This window comes from Sebastes umbrosus, chromosome 4 (genome assembly GCF_015220745.1).
Source record: "Sebastes umbrosus isolate fSebUmb1 chromosome 4, fSebUmb1.pri, whole genome shotgun sequence".
NCBI classification, from domain to species: Eukaryota; Metazoa; Chordata; class Actinopteri; order Perciformes; family Sebastidae; genus Sebastes; species Sebastes umbrosus.
The window spans coordinates 6,549,383-6,568,555 of NC_051272.1; the positions used below are offsets into that span (position 1 = coordinate 6,549,383).

At 40.2% G+C, this 19,173-nt stretch overlaps 1 protein-coding gene across 3 annotated transcripts in view; it reads right to left on the reverse strand.

Moving 5' to 3' along the window:
• LOC119486438 (protein inscuteable homolog) overlaps window positions 1-19,173 on the reverse strand; it is a 62,815-nt gene that overhangs the window by 14,017 nt on the left and 29,625 nt on the right. For all 3 annotated transcript variants that reach the window (XM_037766547.1, XM_037766548.1, XM_037766549.1), the window contains exons 3-6: window positions 9,027-9,393; window positions 8,091-8,143; window positions 7,883-8,006; window positions 6,590-6,703 (exon numbers count right to left, since the gene is read on the reverse strand). In XM_037766547.1, the coding sequence (XP_037622475.1) occupies window positions 6,590-6,703; window positions 7,883-8,006; window positions 8,091-8,143; window positions 9,027-9,393 (658 nt within the window). The remainder of the gene's footprint in view (window positions 1-6,589; window positions 6,704-7,882; window positions 8,007-8,090; window positions 8,144-9,026; window positions 9,394-19,173) is intronic.

Below are 19,173 nucleotides of genomic sequence, written 5' to 3' on the forward strand. Positions count from 1 at the left end.
TTATTTCAGGCATCTTACTAAAAAACAATTGACGTCCAGACGAGGGAACATGAAGTGCTAAAATGCTTACACTAACTCACTCCTGCAGCATTCTATTCAGTATTAGATAAATGTCATTTCTAGAAGACAGGGTTGCATATTTATATATTGTTAAAGCTGCACGAGCGGAGCAAACTTTCTCATTTCAAATGCCAGTAGGAGCACTAGGAGGACACGGAAGAACATGATTTGTTTCAAAGATGACCTGTCTCACGGACTACTGTCAGGATAAAGTGACAGTTTTATAAAAACAACTTTTTATCACATTCGCTCAAAATAAAAACAGTTACATATTGTGTATTTAACAAAAATGCTAACATATCCATAGTTAAGAACACCCACCTACACCACATGATGAGTTGTGTTATCATATGAAGATTTCTGTTTTGTTCATTTGTCGAGTGGACACTGTGTTTTGTTTCACTTAGTTCTCCGTACGTTTGCTCGGGTTAATGTGGGACATAAAGGTGGTTCGGTTGGGAAAACAACTTTGAGTGAGAGTACAGCTCTTTTGAGACTTTCACAGGCCCGACATCAGGCTTCATCATACCACCAAATTATACAGCGTACTTCATAATCCGCTCTTGTCTTAAAGCACACATGATTGTGCAAAATGATGGATCAAATTGCTCCTTGCTAGACGGTGCTGTGAGAGCCAGTACTGCGGATCTAAGCCAATAGCAGCGATGCTGGTTTTAGAGAGTCCAGGGGACCCGGAATGACCGATGGATTTGGCCGGTTTCACTCCAGCGAGCCTGCCAACCACAGAAACTATCAAATGGCTCACACAATTTATCATGTCAGATAAAAACAGCCAAAATATACATATTTCATAAATGGAAAACACTGAACTGAGAAAAAAAGATGATTTGCTAGCTCTAATGGCTGAGCATTTTCTGTTGGATGATGCTCGGAGTAAACAAACAGAAATAGCTCCTGTATTGGCTCTATGTCTACACCAAAGCAGCCCTCTGACAAACAAACACTTGCAGGTATTGAATTCTATTCAGCGTGCAGATAGATGGAATTACCTGGAGGAAGACGAAGCCTGTAACTACCACCATTATCCTAATAAGGCCATTATACTGGGCTGGCATGTCTCGTATGCTGCTAAGGCCATGCTGCCGGGGCTTGGAGTGACTAATCATCCTGCCCTCCAGCCTGACCGCTCTTCCCTGTTCGCCGCCTACGCAATACTGTTCCGCCATATACCTGGAAGAACTGCGAACACCGACATACAGTTTTCAGTAAACCATTTGAAACTCCAGAGACTCGCAGGCTGATTCAAGCTGTGTTCGGGGTAGTGATGAAGAGGGTGTTGATCCTGTTGTTATGCTGTGACACAAATGTTGCTTCAGCTTTCAGAGCGAGTCTGTGAAGAATCTCCGAATAGTCTAATAACGTACTTTTGGGTAAAGCTAAACGATTTAGAAAAATATCTAATTGAAATTATTTTGACTGCGATATGATTTGCGATATTACAGGGAACGATTTATTTCTCATTTTTACTGAAAAACATTCCAATTTTTGCTAGGATCTGTACTAACAAATGTTTTCTTAAGTCTGTAAAATATAATGTGCATACCAGGACATCTATGCAGCACAACAATATTTAATTTAAAATGGTATTTTGACAAATATTGTGCTTCCTGCGATTTGAAATTCGTAGTAAGACATATTATGATGTAGATAACATTTTGATTAATTGTGCAGCCCTACTTTTGAGCTTTAGTTCTTTGGTTTTAGAGTCATATTTTGTGACTTTAAATGACTTTCAATTGAAGTTTCACATGATTTTAACTTGTTGTGTACACATGATTGCTGTTTGGAGCGTTGGTTGTGCACTTTCTCAGAAATTAGCGCTACGCGTCCATGACAAGTATACTTGTCAAAATAGCTGCCGTCTATACGGAATACAAAGTATATGAATGTAGCACGACGCAGCCAGTTGTCTACACGAACACGTGGTTAAAATAATAATAATTCCAGCCTTAGGATTGTATTTCAAACAATGCAGTAAAGCTTGTTTTTACAATGAAAATATTGACCCGACCCAACCAAGTGACGGGTGCGCAGAACTTGAATAAAAGAGAAAAACTCCTGCATAGTATTTATAGTGTGATATTGTATTGATGTTTTACTGTCGACTCTTGTATTAAGAAAAAAAATTATATTTTATTTTTTTTACCTGGATGGCTATTTCTGTTTCATGTACTAATTTACCTGATTTTTTTGGTAGTCTGATCCATCTATGTTTATGTATGGACTCTGAGTGATACTAAGCTAAACCATGATGTTTTTTACTTAAGTAGTTTTGTTGCGTTTTTTGTTTAGTTTTGTTTCAATATACAAAGGTAACCACATATTTAAAACTGTTTAAAAGGGCGACCATAATACGAGAGAAAATACGTTTCCCTCGAAACGTAATTAAGAATGCAGTTTAGTTGTATGGGAAAGTAATTTTGTAGGAGACAGGGTGCCATCCTCTCCTGCCTGATTGTATGCAGCTGATTTCAATCAGTCACTCATCAGGGTCTAACGACGGGGCCAGTGGGCCAGTACCTAACGTCAGTCTGCATGGCAGACGTCGGCCTGCATGTTATTCGGCAAACTCACTCCCTCTTGGAGAGAGGGTGTCTGTGAGTTTTAGTGTGTTTACTGTTGTATTTTAAGTTAATGTTCAGTTGTTCTTTGTTGAAAATGTTTAACTTAGTCTTCAATCTGTCAATAAACTCCTTGTTTATGCATATACTTTAGTTTTCCTCAATTCTTTTTCCCCTGTTTAATTCTATTGTTACTCCCCTCATCCCCTGGACTCATCGGGAATCTAACATCCACTTGAAATCAGAAATGTATCAGAGGAAAGAAGTTAACCTCCAGCCTGACAGCCAGACAGTTTTATTCAGTTAATCATCAGTTAGAAGCGCCTTTCTGTTTGTTTCCTCTTTACAGACTTTCTCTTCCTTTTCACAGATGGTTGGTTCTTGTCACTCGTTTCTCTTCCTTCCCCATCAAACAACCCTCAGCTCTTTTGTTTCCACTGACTTCATCCTCATTCCTTCAATGAACGCATTTATCCTCACTCGTGCATTTCGCTACTCGCTGCACTAACATCATCATGTGAAACTCGACTACTTGTCTTAAAATGCCTCTCTATCCGTTTGTTTGCATGTGAAGGCCGACATAGCGTGTAATCTCTTTCCATCTCATAGTTTCCTGAACTGAACTCTGGTCTGTTGTTGCTCACACAATGCCTGCAGTTATGAGGTTGCTTTCTTGATTTGCAAACAAAAAGGTTGTTAGTAAAAATGTCAAGGACATCATTGTGTTTGTGTATACGAAGCTAAATCATAATGCTTTGTCAGACTAAGAAAAACACTTCATATTCATCCAAACAGCCAAAAAACCTTGCCTTTTCTGGGGTCTAATTAAAATTGAGACATCACATAAACATCCTCATCTGCCGCACTGTATTTCTACACGTGTCTGCCCTCTCTGCCCACGTAGTTTTGACGACACGCTGCCTCTCACCGGGCTTGAGTTATTGCCACGTCATGCTCTCACAGCCTGCAGTCTAAACGCTTTCCGTGTTAGAAGAGCAAGGACACACACACACACACACGGGGAGTCTGCCAACATGGACACATTTAGATCGGCATCCATCATGACAGTAGGTAAACTCTCCTGTACATCATGACACAGTCGCTCTCTAATATTCCAGCTGCTGCTTGATTTATGAGGTGGCACATGGCTCGGTATTAAACACTGTCAGCTCATATAACATTTTTCTTTTCAGTGATCTCAGCTCTGGGCTTTTCTGTTTGTTGGTGCTTCCGTTTCCTCCCAGAGTCCAAAAACACGCAGATCAGGTGAAAATGAGAATCTAAATAACCCAAAAATGTGAATGTGTTCATCTATCTATAGTTTATCCCCGTGATACTGTAGAAAACATTGTTTTAGTGGATTAAAGAACATATATCAAAAGTTTTTTTTTAGATGAATACATTTATTTAGTTGGTTTTGTCATTATGAGTGGGTCATCAAATAAAGCCACACATGGATGGTGTTTGACAATAATTTGTTCTGACCTGCTTGGTAAACCAGACGGGTGCAGTTCATTCAGTCGTGACAAATAAGTCACGATTATGTGATTAGTTAACGTCTGATAAGCTGTGAATTACAGAAAAGTGCTTTAAAGGTGCAATGTGTAAGCTATGGCCAGAATTTCAGTTGAAAACATTCAAAAAATGAACGTGAATGTGAAGAGGTTACAGTGTTGACGTGATGTCAAAGACCTTATTAACCTGTCTGTCGTTGCCCTGCTGTTGGCTGATTGGTGTAATCAGGAGCACCTGTGCTCCGTGATCCTTGTTTCCTGAAGCCACTGCTGCAGCGCCTACTCTCTCTCTGTGTCTGACTCTGCTGGCTGCTGCAGCTTCACTTCCATTTAGTTTGGTTAAGTTGCTTTAGTTTCTTTGTTTTGTTTCAACCCGTTCTCACTCCCAACTCGTCAAACACCGCCGTATAGTCAATGCCCCTCTGCATTGGAAACCCATCGCACGGTGGCGCCCTTTGTGACGAACTGGGCTTTCAACTAACTCCAATGTAAACGCACCCACAGCGTTATTCGACTGTTGGTGCAACTGACGTAGTATTAATAGCGGGAGAGTCCGTTCAGGTCGGGGAAGAGGGGTCAAACAAACACAAGACTTTCAACCAGGAGACTGGTGTTCGTGTCCCGTGTGAAACTAAAATTAACGTTGACTCAGTCACGTGAGTCGCTAGTCAGTGAAGTTAACATCAACCACGAGCGTTTCCTAACCCTACCTAAGTGGTTTTAAGATAATAAAAAATACGGTGATGAACCCACTGTGTGCTACATGTCCTGCAGACAGACAAAGTCAGCAACTAGCTGGAGAACATAGTGGATGCATTTAGCAGCTAAAGAGCCCGATGCTTTCCTCAGGAGTTGGTGGAGACCAAAACAGAGATAAAAAGAGAGTGACTATTAGATTTACATACTTCAGGTGGCCAGAAACACAACTCCAAACGAATGTTGGATGTGTAAAAAGGCAACAGTTTCCTAACAGGTTTGTCATAACGTTATATGGTATACAACCAAAACATCACTTAATGCAACTTTAAGTACCCAAATCTTTCATTTTATAAACACTTATTTAGTTTATGTTTGACATCTCTAAAAGTATGAATTTGTTGATTGCATTTTAATTCTTACAAAACCCAGGGGGATGACTTTATGTCCTAACAACAGCCAATGATGTGATGTGGAAGTTGATGTGTTAGCAATAAATAATGAACAAAGTGATCTGCTGTTGTCATCATGTAAGCTACATGGCTGTAAATGACAACTTAATACCTAATTATCACACAATAATCTAATTTTCCCAGAGGAACTGCCACCGCCTTAAACTGTCTGGCATCCATTATGCTGTTCAACATTGTTAAATGCATCTGGTACTTCCAGCTCATATACACAATGATTCATCTCTATTTATCATGCTGCCTGCTTCACTGCCACACATTTAACGTACTTCCCTTTTCTCCACACACAGCGCATCCCTCACTAAACGCTGTCTAACGCCGGTAAAGAGATGGAAAAGGTGGAAATATCAGGTGCCCACCCCAAATATTTAAACGGCTCATTGCAGATTTTCAAAACAAGTGTGAAGTCAGCAGGCTGCGGAAAATGATAATGAGTGAAGAGCTTCGGATATGAGCCAGAGGATACGCAACACTTATACTGTAAGATGGTGTGTATGTGAGAGTGTGACAGACTGACTGGTGCTAGTTCATTAACTCCGATGGCAGGTGGAGGATGTTTTGTATTGGGTATTCATTAGCAGCCATTGGCAGGCAGGTTTCCTTGAGATGCCTCTCTGGGGGATCGGCCAGCGGCGCTACACAGAGAGTTAAGGAAGGTGGAGCGGATTGAAAGGTAACCTGCATTTGTGACCAATGCTCACTCCTAATGGGAGCTGACAGTATTGATCTGACAAGCTGGCAGCGAAGCAGGTATGAGTGTGTGTGTGGGCCATCAGGAAGAGTCTTATCAAGAGTATCCTGGAAGCATTCGGTTGACTAATGGCCAATTGAGACTGCTGTCTGGTCTGTCTTGTCTTATCTCACAGGGAAAGAGCTTTTTAGAGGCATGTATAGAGAGATAGCTGCAGGTCCGCCGGCCTGGATGATGAACGTTGGCAAAAGGTGGAGCTGATCAGGGGTGTGTCCAGAGTGAAGTGAGGGGTGGAGATGTAATATCAAATGAAGCGGCTTCTGCCAAAGACTGGGTGGAAAAATTGCAAAGCTAAGAATATAATACATCACGCTGCTGCTGACTTGTCACTGACGTCAGGATCTCGGACCTCGCAGGCTTTTGCACAATGAAATGCGTCAGCGGAGACGGGTTCATCTCAGGCAGTGGTGGGAATTAATCTCCACCCTAATCAGACTCATGGCCAAGGTGGTGTAACCATTGTCAGCACAGGATCACGGCGGTACACTATAGTCCACTAGTATGTGTCCACAGTACCTTGGCAATGATGCTGCAGAGCTGAGGTCCGTCCTGGGTGAGGGACAGCAGGTTGCTGATGGCACTGCCGATGGTGTGGACGCTGTCCGATGAGTCGATCTGTTTGATCAGGAGCTGCGAGGAAGATCAAACGTGTCATTTTTTTTTTATTACGGACACAAAAATGTGATTCACATTGTCAGTAGCTGAATGCTGTTTAAAGATTTTTTTTTAAAAAGTGGATTTAAGACACTGCTTGTAGTATTTTTCTGTAATTATCCTTATGTCAGAGGTTTTTGTCATGGTCCTAGGATTTTTGTTTGTTTCCTGTTTTAGTATGAAAGTCCTCTCCTCTTGTGTCTTGTCTGGTTTTACTTCCTGACTTTTTTTCCCGCCTGTGTGATTGTCTGCCCCGCCCTGATTAGTTTCACCTGTTCCTCGTCAGCCCTGCTCTCACCTGTCCCTCATTATCTCCCTCCTTTCCTTGTGTGTTTAGTGTCCGTGCTCCCCTTGTCTTTTGTCACTTCATCTTTGTTGTCACATGGAATTTTGTGTTGCTGCGCTGCTTCTTCAGCTACGACAAGTCTTGGTTTGTAAAAAAAAGAATAAAGTCTGTTGTTTTCCAAACTCAGAAATATGCAACAGTTGCAGATTAGATTTTTTTCACAACCTGTTTATTAGAAAAACAATTAAATATCAACATGAAATCCAAAGAATGGTTGTGGTGAAAGAAAAATCCAAGGTGGTGCTACGGATGACTGAATGAATCAAGGCTGTAGTACGAGTCAAGACCGAGTGCAGAACAAATCAAGTCCTGTTCAAGACCATCATAGGCAATAGTGTCTTTCCAATGCTAACATAGTGATTAAATTAGGTTTGAGGACCATTACAGGTTCCTGCTGTTAGGCATCATGTTAGTCAGGTAATGTTCTGTACAACTGATCCCAAATCAGCAGCCAGGAACAACTTTAAAACCAGTTCTCAATAGCCGAGTCTGAAACCAAGACAAGTCCAAGTCCAACACGGCATGAGACCAAGACAAGTGCAATACTTCAAAAAAGTGGTGCCGAGACCAGACTCAAGTACCACAGTCCTGCAATGAATTCGTTATTCAATTATTTTTATACAAATGGCCTTTATTTATCATTATTATTCCCACAGAAAAATGGGGCTCACATGCGCTGAAGTCCTAGTTAGAAAATCTGTATTGATGGCCTCAATTTCAACACTTGGTGGAGCGCATGATGAGAGGCCCAAATAGAAATAAAGGAGGAATATATTGGGGACTTGTGGGTTTATGATTGAGTTACATACCCGGATCTCATTGGCTAAAGCCATGTCGATCATGTTGCTGAAGGAGTCGCTGACATCTGTGAGGATCTCGTGGATGGCCTCCCTCATGGACTTCAGGAAGAACTCGTCATCGGTGTGAAGGCACCTGTTGGTGACGGGACATTTTGGATTATGTTCCACATAAACCCCCACTGTTTTTACAATTTATTCCATCATTTCAGAGTCTTACCTCTCTGTAATGTTGGTCAGCTCCATACACTTTTCCAGCAGAGATTTCTCATACTGCAACAAAAGGAAAAGGAGAATCACATGATGGGAAATAATTGGCTTTATATCCAAATGTATTCTATATAATCCGAGTTCAATTTGAATTCATAACATTTTTGTAAACTTCATTTTGATCATTGATATACTGTAGTTAGATAATGTAGTTAGTTTTCATAGTTGATAGTTTCATAGTTGGTGCTATATTTTTATTTATTTATCTATTTATCTCATTCCTTTTTTTCATTACATTTGTGCAATACGGTCAGAGATACCGTCACTTGCTTTTATACACAATCATCATTTTCATATATGTACTATATTGTATTTATGTGATGACATTATATCTCACAACGTATTGGCATTTTATCTTATCATTGTCATTGTATGTTATTTTATCTTTTATGCACTACTATATATATAATATACTGTATGACTTGTGCTCTTATTGCGATTAGTGTTTTTATTGCTGAGCTGACCCGTTCTCTCGTCAACAACATTTCATTGTACCATTGACCCTGTGTTAACGTACATACGATTAATCAAACTGAAACTGTTGTTAACTTCATCACTTTGGAATCTAATTTGCAAGTTTCTCTCTGTTTTGGCATTTTAGTGTTTAATAAATACTCACTGCATGATAACTATATGATATAATAACCCTATAATAAGGATAACACCCATTTATTTAAGGGTGAAATATGATTACAACATTTTACTAAATGAATTTGAAGAACTAAATATAGTTTTTTTTATTGAAAGTGGGCCTTAACGTCACATTTAATTTAGCAGTGACACCAAAAATGTCTTACAATACATTTCACATGTAGTTCTTTTGTAACTTTAAAAGCTTGTAAGGACCCCAAACTGGCCTCCAACCACTTCCACAATCAACAGTCACCTTCTGCATCTCGGGTGGTGTGCTCCGGGCGGCGCTGTACTCGTGCACCAGTGAGCGCACGTGGCAGTTGGCCCTCACGGCGGTGCTGTGGACCCTCTGCCAGCGTCCTTTCTCCAGTCGCTGGAACATCTTGCCAAGCTCCGTGCTGACCACCAGCGCCCGGCGGAGCAGCGTCTGCAGGTTGTTCCTGGCCACGTGGTCCCCTCCGCCGACCCCGGAGGCCACGATCAGCTCTCCCTGCTGGGCGTCCTCCTCCACCCCGATGGGTTTGGCCTGGAGGACGCACATACACTCGACCTCTGTCATGTGGCGGAGGTCCTCCATCCAGCGCTGGACCGAGTCGACGTGGAGAGACTGCATGCGGGTACTGTGGGAGAAATGAACACAGAAAAATGATGAGCTATTTTGTGTCACAGTGGTTCAATAGCAAGACGGAGCTGGATGTGAGTGGAGGCCTAAAAGTAGAAGAAACAGAGGATTTAAACTTAAGATGATTTTACAGATGCATCAAATGCTCCACTTTTAAACCAAAAGTGAGTTGGAGACCTTGATTGCCCAAATGGATTGTCCATATTTGGATTTTGATATACTATACAATACAGTAGCAGTGGGTAACCTCCGGGTCTGAAAAGTGAAGCCAATGCTGAAGTGCCTTAAACTTGAATTATTTCTAACAGCCAGCAGGGGGCGACTCCTCTGGTTGCAAAAAGAAGTCTGGTTGTATAGAAGTCGATGAGAAAATGAGCCTACTTCTCTCTTGATTTATTACCTCAGTAAACATTGTAAACATGAATTTATGGTCTCAATCGCTAGTTTCAAGTCTTCTTCAATACAGCATGATGTTCATTTAGTAAATTATGGTCCCATTTAGAGTCAAATAGACCATTCCGCGTTCGGTTGTACTTGGCTCCACCCTCTTCTTTCACTTCTGGTTTCAAAAAAACAAGACGTCAACGGCCAAAATGTCAAACTTGAGGCTTCAAAACTGTAGTCCACAAACCAATAGGTGACATCATGGTGACTATGTCCACTTCTTATACACAGTCTATGGACAGTACATACATCAAAATGCGGTCAGGTGAAACAGACCAGAGATCATTCGCCTCTATTGATCGGTGTATGCAGAGAACGTTCACTCCCTGCTTCTGAATTGATTTGCAGATAGAAAATCATCATAAATTCACTTTACGGCTTCATAGCAGTTACTCATTATTGATATAAGTAATAAAAAAGTACAAATTGCTGCACAAACAGAATCACATTAGTGCAACAGATGTACTCAGTATCACCCAGATACAGTGTGCATGTATTGTCTGAGATCCGGGAAGTCGTTTGTGCTGACCGGCCTGCTGACGAAAGCTTGAACTGATTTATATGAGAAATCCTTAATCATCTTTGCCTCCTCCCCAAGAAATAACATGCTTAATCAGTAGAAAATGAAGGAAGTGGCTACTCATAAATTCAAACTGCAGACAATGACGGATCATTTAACTTGGCCGTGCCACCCTTGTTCTCTCTTTCATTCCTCCTTCTCCTCTTTTTACAATTCTTTTGTTCTTTTTTATTAGAAAGTTGATAAAACAAAATAATAAGAGCAATTTCAATATTTTATCTTTTTGAGGGTGTTGTCTTTTTGTAATCATCTTTCCAAAAAAAAACAAGAGCAAAAGTTTTCAAACGTGTGTTAGCATGCCTAGCTAACTAGTTACCTACAGTTGTAACCTATTACTTCTCAGGCCAAGAGCTAACAAGCTACATAATTATGTGGGCAAGTTACTTTAGACTACTACTGTACTATAATACTGTACTTATATTTATTTACACGTTTACTATATGTTTCATCAACTGGTTGTGGATACTGACTTTTTGCCAGGGACCTATAAGCTTTAGCCTTAAGGCCTTTACACATCTGGTGAGTGATAAATAAATGACACAAAAATGTGAAATACTCGCCTGCAAATATTATATGTCGAGGGCTTTTATTGTGAAAGGTACGAATGGAAGGAGTGGATCTGGTCAGCCCTGCCTTCGTCAAGGTTGAAAGGAGTAATAAAGTTTGCCATCTTGGTTCGGACTAAGAGCCTTCGTGTTGTTCTTTCATGAATATAGGTGCAACTCAACCCGTTCTGCACAACGTGATTGGGTGATGTCTTTATTTGCAGTGCGAAAGTTCAGAAAATCAACCTCGCTCCGATAAAAAAATGGTGCAGTATTCATGGCAAAAACAACAGTTATAAAAAAAACACATTGACGTGCGAATTAATCACACAAAAATAAAAAACGCTACGGCCTTTAGTCTGTCTTTCAGTGTAAATTAGCATGATAGCCTGATGTAGCAATCAAATGCATATTTCAGACTCTTTGGCATTGTTGTTATTGTCAAATGAGGTGGAGACAGGAGAGTTTTCAATCGATGAGTTAATGTTAGTTAGCTAGCTACTATAGCTAATACAATCTGCCAGTGAGAGTTGGGATTTTAGCCAGAAAAAAAATGACGGTCACCGACTTCAAATGCAAACCTTTTTTGTCAACTGCTATCTCAGGTCAAAGACCCATTGTTTCAAAAATGTATGTGGAAAATCTGCCACCGTTACTGTAAACTGCATACGTAGCACCATGCTAAATTGAAAATCTTAACAGGTGTAACAACAGTGATTAAAGGTGCTGGGCTTAGACACGGGTCAATTCTAAAATATTAATCTGAGAGGAATTGGTTGTTAATTTAACGATAGAATAAAATGAACCACACTGCTTGAAAATTGGAGTCTACAGTCCTACTAAAATTATAATTAGAGCCCTCATACATGCAAATAAAACACACCCTCCTCCTCCTCTAAAATAAAATCCCATTTAAGCCGCGCAATAAACCGCAGCGCTAAAACCACCACGGCATTCCTAAAATCAATGATGTGTACTCGAGGTCAATTATCCACCGATAACTGTCGGTTTCCACACTCGTTAGTTTAAACATTTCCCCAAAGCATGCAGGCGGCTTTAACAAAGGGCTGCACCGAGCAAACACTCCCCCCCGACTTCAATCTCTCCCAGCACCGACCCTAATGAACGCAGGCTTAAGGGGGCGATCCAGAGTCCTGCACCCAGTGAGTCAAAGCTCCCTGGAAGTGGACCGGTCGATGGCTACAACAGCCACCTCTGCTTTGAGTCAACACATGGGAACGGGGTCTCTAATGAAGCTTGATATTTTCCTCTTGGCTCTCTGGGTATTGTCTGCAGTTTGTGGAGAAATGGCAGCTCACTGGAGACGTTGGGATATTGCATTAGTATGGAATATTGGTAGACCAGGCAGCATTGTGGCGGTGTGTACACTGAAAAAACAAAGATCAGTCATTGAACAGCGATGAATCATTAGAAAGCCACAGCTCCAATTATATCTAATCCACTATCAAACCACAGAGGGCAGCTGTTTAATGAAAAACAAACTCATGTGGAGTTTTGTTAAGGTCAGAAAAAAGCTACAGCAGATTAACTCAGCTAACACGATGATTTCATGCAATGGTCAGTTTTTCTTCTATAACATGTCTTCTTTCAGACTAGTTGAAAGAAAACATCCAAAATACACATTAAGGTGTTTATTTATCTATTTGCAACTGTGGATTTCTCCTAAATTTACCAAAAGTTTGTCTCAGATAATGCCTCATTTGCATATCTAAACATGAAATTTCAGAAAACTTGTAATACAAAATAATTATTGTCTTAATGTAAGTAATCAACTGGGAAGTGGTGATATCTATTAGTTCACATTTTTTACCCTGTTCACCGGTAGTATCTTGCAAAATGTATGAAATTTTATAATCCATAGCTTTAAAGGCCGTTTTTAAAAATTAGGTTTTTCTCAGACTCTGAGCCAGAAATCTCCACTTCAGCAGCACTTACATTCACCAAACTTCCCAGTTTCATTCCTATCTATATTCTGAAGTTACACAGGGCTTTGTTCATATATCATTCATAGCCTGATTTATAGAACATTTTATTCCTAAAAACATGGTAAAAATGGATATTTTATGGCTGTTAATAGTATTTTCAGGATTTATGGAGTGATACAAATAACCTGGCTTTATTCAATGATCAGATTTCTGTTCTGGAAATGTATGCAAATTAGTACATATTTAATAAGATAATGCCTCATTTGCATATTTAATCATAACATTTCAGAAAACTTGCAACACAGAAAATATTTGTCTTAATGTAAGTAATGAACTGGGGAAGTTTCATGGTGGTGTTTATTAGTTAAAAATTGTACCCTCTTCAACCCAGGTGTGTCCCCTTCAGGCATCGCCTTTCTTTAACAAAGTCTGTCACTTGATGTTTTAATTAAAAAAAATTTAATTTAATTAAAAAGCAATTTTTTTTCTGCAACTCAGAGCTCTCACTTAATATTTTTCAGAAATATTGAGAATTGAGGCCAAATGCACACACTGTACACACACACATACTGTATATGTATATACATTTTACATTCAGTCAATCACCTGTCAGGTGAGGAGGTGGAATAATAATGCAAAAGTAGTCAAATCTGTAGGATGCAGAGCGAGGAAGCTCGCCAGTTCAAAATTCACCCCGGCAAATAAATCTCCCTCAATTTGGAAAAAGGATGAAGATGTAATTAGCTGTGAACGTAGACTGGAATAAATAACTGCACAGTGTTACACGGTGCGGTAGTCATTAATATGGAGCTTGTTCTGCTAAGTGGGGTAAATGGCTTCATAGTGATCATCGTGACTTCTGAAAATGGATGAGATACGAGTTTTAGTTTAAATCCAGGCGATTAAAGGAATTAATTTCTCCTAAATGTTCCTCGCAAATAAAATAATGCTGAACCCTGCTTCTGTTTTTTTTCTCACATTTTGAAAAAAAACCTCTTAAAAACCACTCCAGCTCTCAAAATGTCTCTTGTTAGAGATTAATCACACAGTGGTGAATAACAGTGACTCAAACTATACCTGAGCCACAAAGATCACCAGAAGAGGAGATGGAAAGAGCTCTCCATTCTTAATCGGCATCATACATTTCACCCCATTAACCTACACATGTTTTCGTAGAAAACCAAATTGGATGACGCAGAAACAAAAAAAGAAAAGGTCAGTTTATGGCGTGTGTTTCCTAATAGCGCCAAAGTGACACTCTGAGTCTGAAAATGTCTAAACAAACAATCAAATCAATCTAAAAATGTGCAATAATATGCAAAATCCTCTTCATACTAGACCATTTCAAACCATTTTCCACCGTTATATAACAGCATATTATAAGGATGAACCCGTCTTGATTTACACGCCCATCAAGCCACAAAACGTTCCCCTCACCACGGGAGGGGGGGGGGAAAAAAAGATGATAATAATAGGCTTGTTTTCCAAAGGAGGGGAAGCGGTGCACTTCAGCTCGCAGGGAATGACAAATATTTACATGCGGGGCCAAGAGAGGGTCAGGCGACAGCAGCTCTATTATCCCAGACAGACAGGGATCCTGATGTGGAGATGAAGCGTCATCATCTGCTGCTGGCTGTCAGGAAACTGAGACAAGAGCTGATGTCTTTGTTTTTGTTTTTAGAAATGGTACTGCATGTATGATTTTTGTATAAGTCTATTCATGTCTGTGTTTGATATCAACGTTCTCTCTGTTTTATGATTAGATCAGATGGCGATACGGTGCTTTTGAAATATTACTGTGAAATTTAAATTCAATCAGGCTAAAGTTATATTTGTTTAATTAAAGAAAAGTGAATTGAAATGACCTTTAATGTTCACCTGATTTGCACTGACTGAACTTGAAATCAAATTGAGAAGGAATCTGCAGTTGTTTCACAGTGAGGAGTTTTTGATCCTACACAGCTGTCAATAAAACTTTATGGCGTGCAAGAACTTTGAGTGCCTTAAGACATGAAAGGGAAGACGGAAAGTACTGAGAGACGTACTAACACATTGTTGGCGTGGGATTTGTTGAAAATAAGAAAAATATAGAATATCAAAAGCTTTATCCGTAAAGAAAAGAAAAAGAGATTGCAATGCGTGTCTCAAAAACAATAAATATATGGAAAATGAATTAAGCTGAAATTGGAGTTGTAACAAACATAAACCTAGAGGAAAAATCTTGGACTTTATGAAGAAAGATCAAAAGGAAGAGTTACATAACTCCAAAAAAACAAAGGGGGTTGATTTACGGAGGGAATCAGGTGCTGAGTTACTGTCACAGTGAGCTCACACTTCCTGTAACACTTCAGGTGAAAATGATAACTTGAGCTTTTAGATGATTCACTTTCTCAACTTTTTCATGTGCTTGAGTGACGTAGAGAGAGTTGTTCTGCTGGATGAGTCACTGAGAGGCTGCTGCTCTGACTGTTCAGCTCCATAATCGCCCGGCCCTGAACTCAACTCCACATTTATGAAAGAGAGAGGTTTGTGACTTCAGACTCCGTCTGTGTGAGTTGGTTTTAGGGTTGAGGTTATAATTTGGCATGTAGTTGTAATGGTTGGTTGTGTGAGGGTTAAAATATTGTGCATTTACAATATATCACTCAATTTGGGATTATTGCACTTCTGCTGATATGTGGCTTGGTTCCAACACTTCCGTATTATTAAGTGCCAATTCGGATATATCAGAGCTTTCCACAAAGTCTGACTTGATGATCTTGATATGTCATCAGAGATTAAGGAAACATGCTAAATTGAAATACTGGCTTCTCTGACAACAATGCTACAGTCTGTGTGTTCTCCTTTGAAAACTCCATTCTGGTCCAGAACGTCTGTTTTTGTTTTGGATCAGTGTGGTCCCGTCCACGGCCCATTTCAACACCCCATTGCAACATATAATACGAATTGACACGCAAACACAGCCTTCTGCAGCCATGCAAGCAAGCTAACGAACTGGATGAACAGCGATAACGTTAATGTTAGATTCTACCCGACCTGAGAAGCCTTGGCACGTCTCTCTGTGGTACGTGTGCAGCAGGGTTATCAAGGCATCAAGTTATTTGAGACACACAGCCGGTGAAGTGATTCCAACTACAGCTGCTGGCCAAAGGTTAACACCGTGATGCTAACACACGCTAACTGCTATCGGTCACACCGGAGGAGCGGACGGGCCACGGCTCCAATGATTTGAATTCGGACTGCTGTTACCCGTTTAAAGCGCTCGTTGTCAGTATATTGTTTCTTTAACACTATTTACAAGTCGGAAAGTCGGAAGACCATGTAAAAAAAGTGGCCGAGGTGCCTGCGGCCCAGGTAACTTTTGGAGTCTGGTATAATGTTTGAATGAATTGTATCTGTGTTTTAAAGCCAAACAATATTGCTTAAGATGTTTAAGCTTTATGTATCTATAGAAAAATAGCAAAACCAACAAAATTATTACCCATCGTGGGTGTGGCACTGTTCATAGTGCTGAAACTGAGTGAAGGACATCGATAGACAGACAGACAGAACATGTCACTCAGTTAGTTTGATTTCTTAATGCTCTGCTAGTGCTGTGAGTACTCGGATTAATAAATGTTTTCTTTGATTTTCAAACAGTAGCCTTATGTTGTTGTTGTTGTTGTTGTTGTTGTTGTTATTTAGCCTTCCTGAGGCTATTGCATGGTTAAATCAATTAATTTTATTTTATGAAAAAGACTTTTGAAACCACGTTCACGCAGAGTTCAGTCAAAAAACAAAGCAGTTGGTCAAACGTATTTCAACAGTATTTGGTTTGTTTATGCACTTTAACATGCACCAACATCCCTCACATACACACACGTTTGTTTATGTGAATTTTGGGGACATTACATCGACTTACATTCTGGGGACTGGGGACTTACCCTAACCTTAACTATAACCATTACTTGCCTGACTTTAACCCTAATCCTAACCTTGACCACAGACCCCAAAATCTGCTTTTCTCTAAATGGGAACACGGCTCTTGTCCCCAATTGGACAAGCTGTCCCCAATGAAGTGGTCTTTAGTCTGAAATGTGTCCCCATAGGTGGCCAAAAACAAAACACACACACACACACACACACAGTAACCGCAATGTTTTCTTGTTTTTGTTTTTCTAAACAGGAAAAGAGAAGAAGAGAAGCACTGATTCTTTTAGCCAAATCCAGGATTTCAGAAAACAAACTATCAGGTTCCAGCCAACATGAATACAATGAAAAGCATGTTTTTAACAGAACAATTTGAATAAAGATAATTGTTTTTGAGAACGGCTTGCTGGTTAAGTGGCTCATCACAGACCAATAAGGTGAAAATTCAGAAGACTTTCTATTCCATATTCAAGCGTAAAATGTCAATCACATGAACCTTACAGTAACATCTTCACTCCGTGACATCCGGCTGCTTTAAAGATGGAATCATCGGCTGACAGCTGAGGGAAACCCTCGGCGAGCAAAGAGAAAGAAAAAATATCACTCGGTGCAGCACAAATGTGGGCTTCTAACAGAATCCCTCATCACAGGAAGTGAGTCACTTTGTTTGAGGCTAAAAACAGCAACCATGTCCGCATCACTGCAAGCATTCATCTCTTTGCGTGTGCTGTCTGTGGGTCATTCGCTAATCGCATCATGAAGATAATGAAAACAAATGGCAATATAAATGTGCTTTAAACCACAGTGATAGTCCCGACATACTGCACCAGCTCACAGTGTGGGGCAGCGGGCGGCAGACATAGCAGCAGAGCACCTGTTGTCACTCAAGTAGGGCAGTTATTGCACAGCAGGAATTAGTTTGCTCTTCAGGGGTGGCCATTACTGGGCTCGTTCTACATATCGCTGGAGGCTTCAAGTGATTCAGGAACTACGTACAACACTTCATAGATCACGAGCACAGGTCGAGCAATGCCCGCTTCTCTTTGGCCGGCCGCTGATGTTCTGAATTAGAGTGGAGACGCCCTGTGTGGCTCAGCCGGTCTGCTTTAATGAACGTGTGTGAAATTAACATGTCGTAAAATACAGGTAATGTGCTCCATGCACCGTGATGGACTCTGTACGAGGAAAACACACGAAAGGGGGAGGTTTTACATTGAGTTGTATATTGACCAGGGTGTGGTGATGGATCTAAATGTCATTAAATTGAAACAATTCACTTATTTGATAGTAAACTGAAGGTGTTGGACTGTTGATTAGAAAAAAAACAAGGAATTAGATTGCGTCCCTTTGGGCTTCAGGAAATTATGATGGAAATTATTAAATGTTTTCTGACATCTTACAGGGCAAACTATTAATCAGTTAATTGAGACATATAATGGACAGAATAATCACTAATTAAAATAATAATTTATTGCAGCTCTAACTAAATTATTTGGTCCCTGGATTTTTGTGTTAGAGCTCTCAAATTTGGACATAAAGTACCCTTATTTGTTTACTAAAAATTGCCATGTTTACAACATCTCCAACTATATCACAGAATGAATTCATTTATAAAATACAAGGAGTTCCATTGTTACAACCAGTAGGCGATTTGTACATGTTTAACACATGTTTAACACACATGAAACCACACCACAGCAACTACATGCAAACAATGCAGCTTCAAGATAAGCGTGGATGTTTTGCTCAAGCTTAAACATTTTCACGGACAAATCGTTTCCTCACTTCGTGCCACACTGCTCCTAAAACTGACCTCACGCTCATTCGTATCAATACAATAAACAAGCTTGTTTTACTGTATTTGCCAAAATCCGCTGGAGCTTAATCTTCACATTAGGTGTCCACAAAATGAAAACTTTTGAACTGGATAAGAGACTATCCGGCTCTGGGGTTTTATCACGACATCTGGATTTGTCCACTGACTGCGGGCCAAGCAGCTTGTTTTGAAAAAAGAAATATTGCAACGTGTTAGCTCATGTTAGTATTTCTGTTTTGGAGTGTTCTTCCCACCGTTGTCTGATATGGAAGTCATTCAGCACACTATGAGCAGGAAGGAGCCTTCACTGTTGTCTGCTTTTCATGAATATCACAGTCTGACGCCTGATGTCACTTATGAACAAATGGAAATCTCTCTCAAATACCACAACAGAACCGCAGTCCAGCGGGGCCGAGTGGATGGAAATGTGGGCAGAATGAGCTGCGAGTTTTTCAGGACCAGACCATTGTGGCTTTGGCTTCGACTGGAGGAGGAAACAAGGACACTCTTGTCCCAGAAAGAATTAAATATGGAGGCA